The 1,499-nt window shown below is 48.2% G+C and overlaps 1 protein-coding gene across 1 annotated transcript; it reads left to right on the top strand.

The window, feature by feature from the left end:
• Positions 1-721: 721 nt before the first annotated feature.
• FIESC28_11822 (uncharacterized protein) lies at positions 722-1,131 on the top strand (the record flags this gene model as incomplete). Its single annotated transcript, XM_031165924.1, has 2 exons — positions 722-974; positions 1,022-1,131. 2 exons carry the CDS (start codon positions 722-724, stop codon positions 1,129-1,131), a joined length of 363 nt encoding a protein of 120 aa, XP_031010017.1.
• Between the last annotated feature and the right edge of the window lie 368 nt (positions 1,132-1,499).

Genomic DNA, 1,499 nt, shown 5'->3' with positions numbered 1-1,499 from the left:
GGATGATGGCTGGTGCGGAAATACCGAGAATTCATGCTATGCTAAATTTAGCGGATGAGGCTGCCGGTAGGTCCGTACACGTCACGAAGCCAATGGACGTCTAAGTCATGCACGGGTGCAACAAGCAGAGATATCTGTAATAGCCCTGGCCAATACCGCAAAATTCTCACAGGATATATGCATATTCGTATCTGGAACCACGTTCTAGAACGTCTGCTCGTCAAGGTTGAGACATTTCTGCTGGAAATGGCGGGCAATGCATGCCGTGCCATCTACAAACATCCAAATCACCATACGATACTCTATAAAATGTCTAGTATCGAATCCTTCATCAACCAACTATACAGTCAAGAGTTACTACCATACGATAGTGTCGCGTTGCGTCTGTAAAACAGCGCCGGAATAATACGAGCGGCAAAGGAACCCAGCGCTGGTTAGTGCTGACAACAACGCTCGTATCCTTCGGTGATCCGAGGTTTTTGAGGCGACCAAAACACCGACACTCTTTACAGCCCCAAAAAGGTGACGTAGTGGAGATGGCTTCATGCTGCTCCGTTACTCATATTATCAAACACGATGCGAACATGTATCATACACGGAGAGGTATAAAGGTTAACGGTCTCCCCTCAGTTTATCAGCATCACCAACACCATCTGCAGTCTTTCCAATTACACAATATTTAATCTTCTACCTTACAAATTATTTAATCAACACCTTCAATATGCACTTCGCTGTCGCTTTCACTGCCCTCACAGCCCTCGCCATGGGCGTCGTTGCCGATCCTGCCGCCAAACCCCCACCCAACGCCAATGTCCTTGCTGCTCGCATCTGGGGTGACAGAGACTGCGGTGCCAAGAACAACGACCATAACGAAGGAGAATTGACCCTCCACGGCGATGAGGATGGCAAGTGTCGCAAGTTCTCTAACGAGATTCGATCCGTCAAGCAGAACGAGCACGCCTACAACTGCAAATGTAAGTAACATCAAGCCATTAAGCCACACGAGACTGATCTTTACTAGTGATTCTCTACCATGACAAGAACTGCAAGCGTGGAAAGAAGGACATCAAGGATGGACAGTGCCGTGCCACTTTGAGTTCCTTTGGCAGCTACAAGGTCGTGTGTAATTGAGATGAGACACTTGACAGATCACGAGGGAATGAGTAACGGATACACTTAAGCACATAATCATAGAATTTGGAGAATTAATACACCATTGAATTAAGAATTTGAGCCGGGGCTAATGTCTAAACTCTACGCTTGATCCTATCGAAAGACATATACTAATCGTGCCAATTGAACCTCTTAAGCGCTGGTACCAGTGGTGCCCTGGGCAACGTAGCCGGTAAGACCACCAACGATGTTGGAAACGGGCTTGATGATGGGGCCAAGAGCAGTGCCAGAGAGGGTGTTGAGGACGTTGGAGAGGATGTCAACAACGCCAGGGACAATGTCGCCAACGAGCTCGGTAACAAGGCCGAGGAGGGTGGCGACGAGGC

This window comes from Fusarium coffeatum, assembly GCF_003316985.1.
Source record: "Fusarium coffeatum strain FIESC_28 chromosome Unknown BRIP53273_contig_547, whole genome shotgun sequence".
NCBI lineage: Eukaryota > Fungi > Ascomycota > Sordariomycetes > Hypocreales > Nectriaceae > Fusarium > Fusarium coffeatum.
This window is presented reverse-complemented; position numbering and strand designations above follow the sequence as displayed.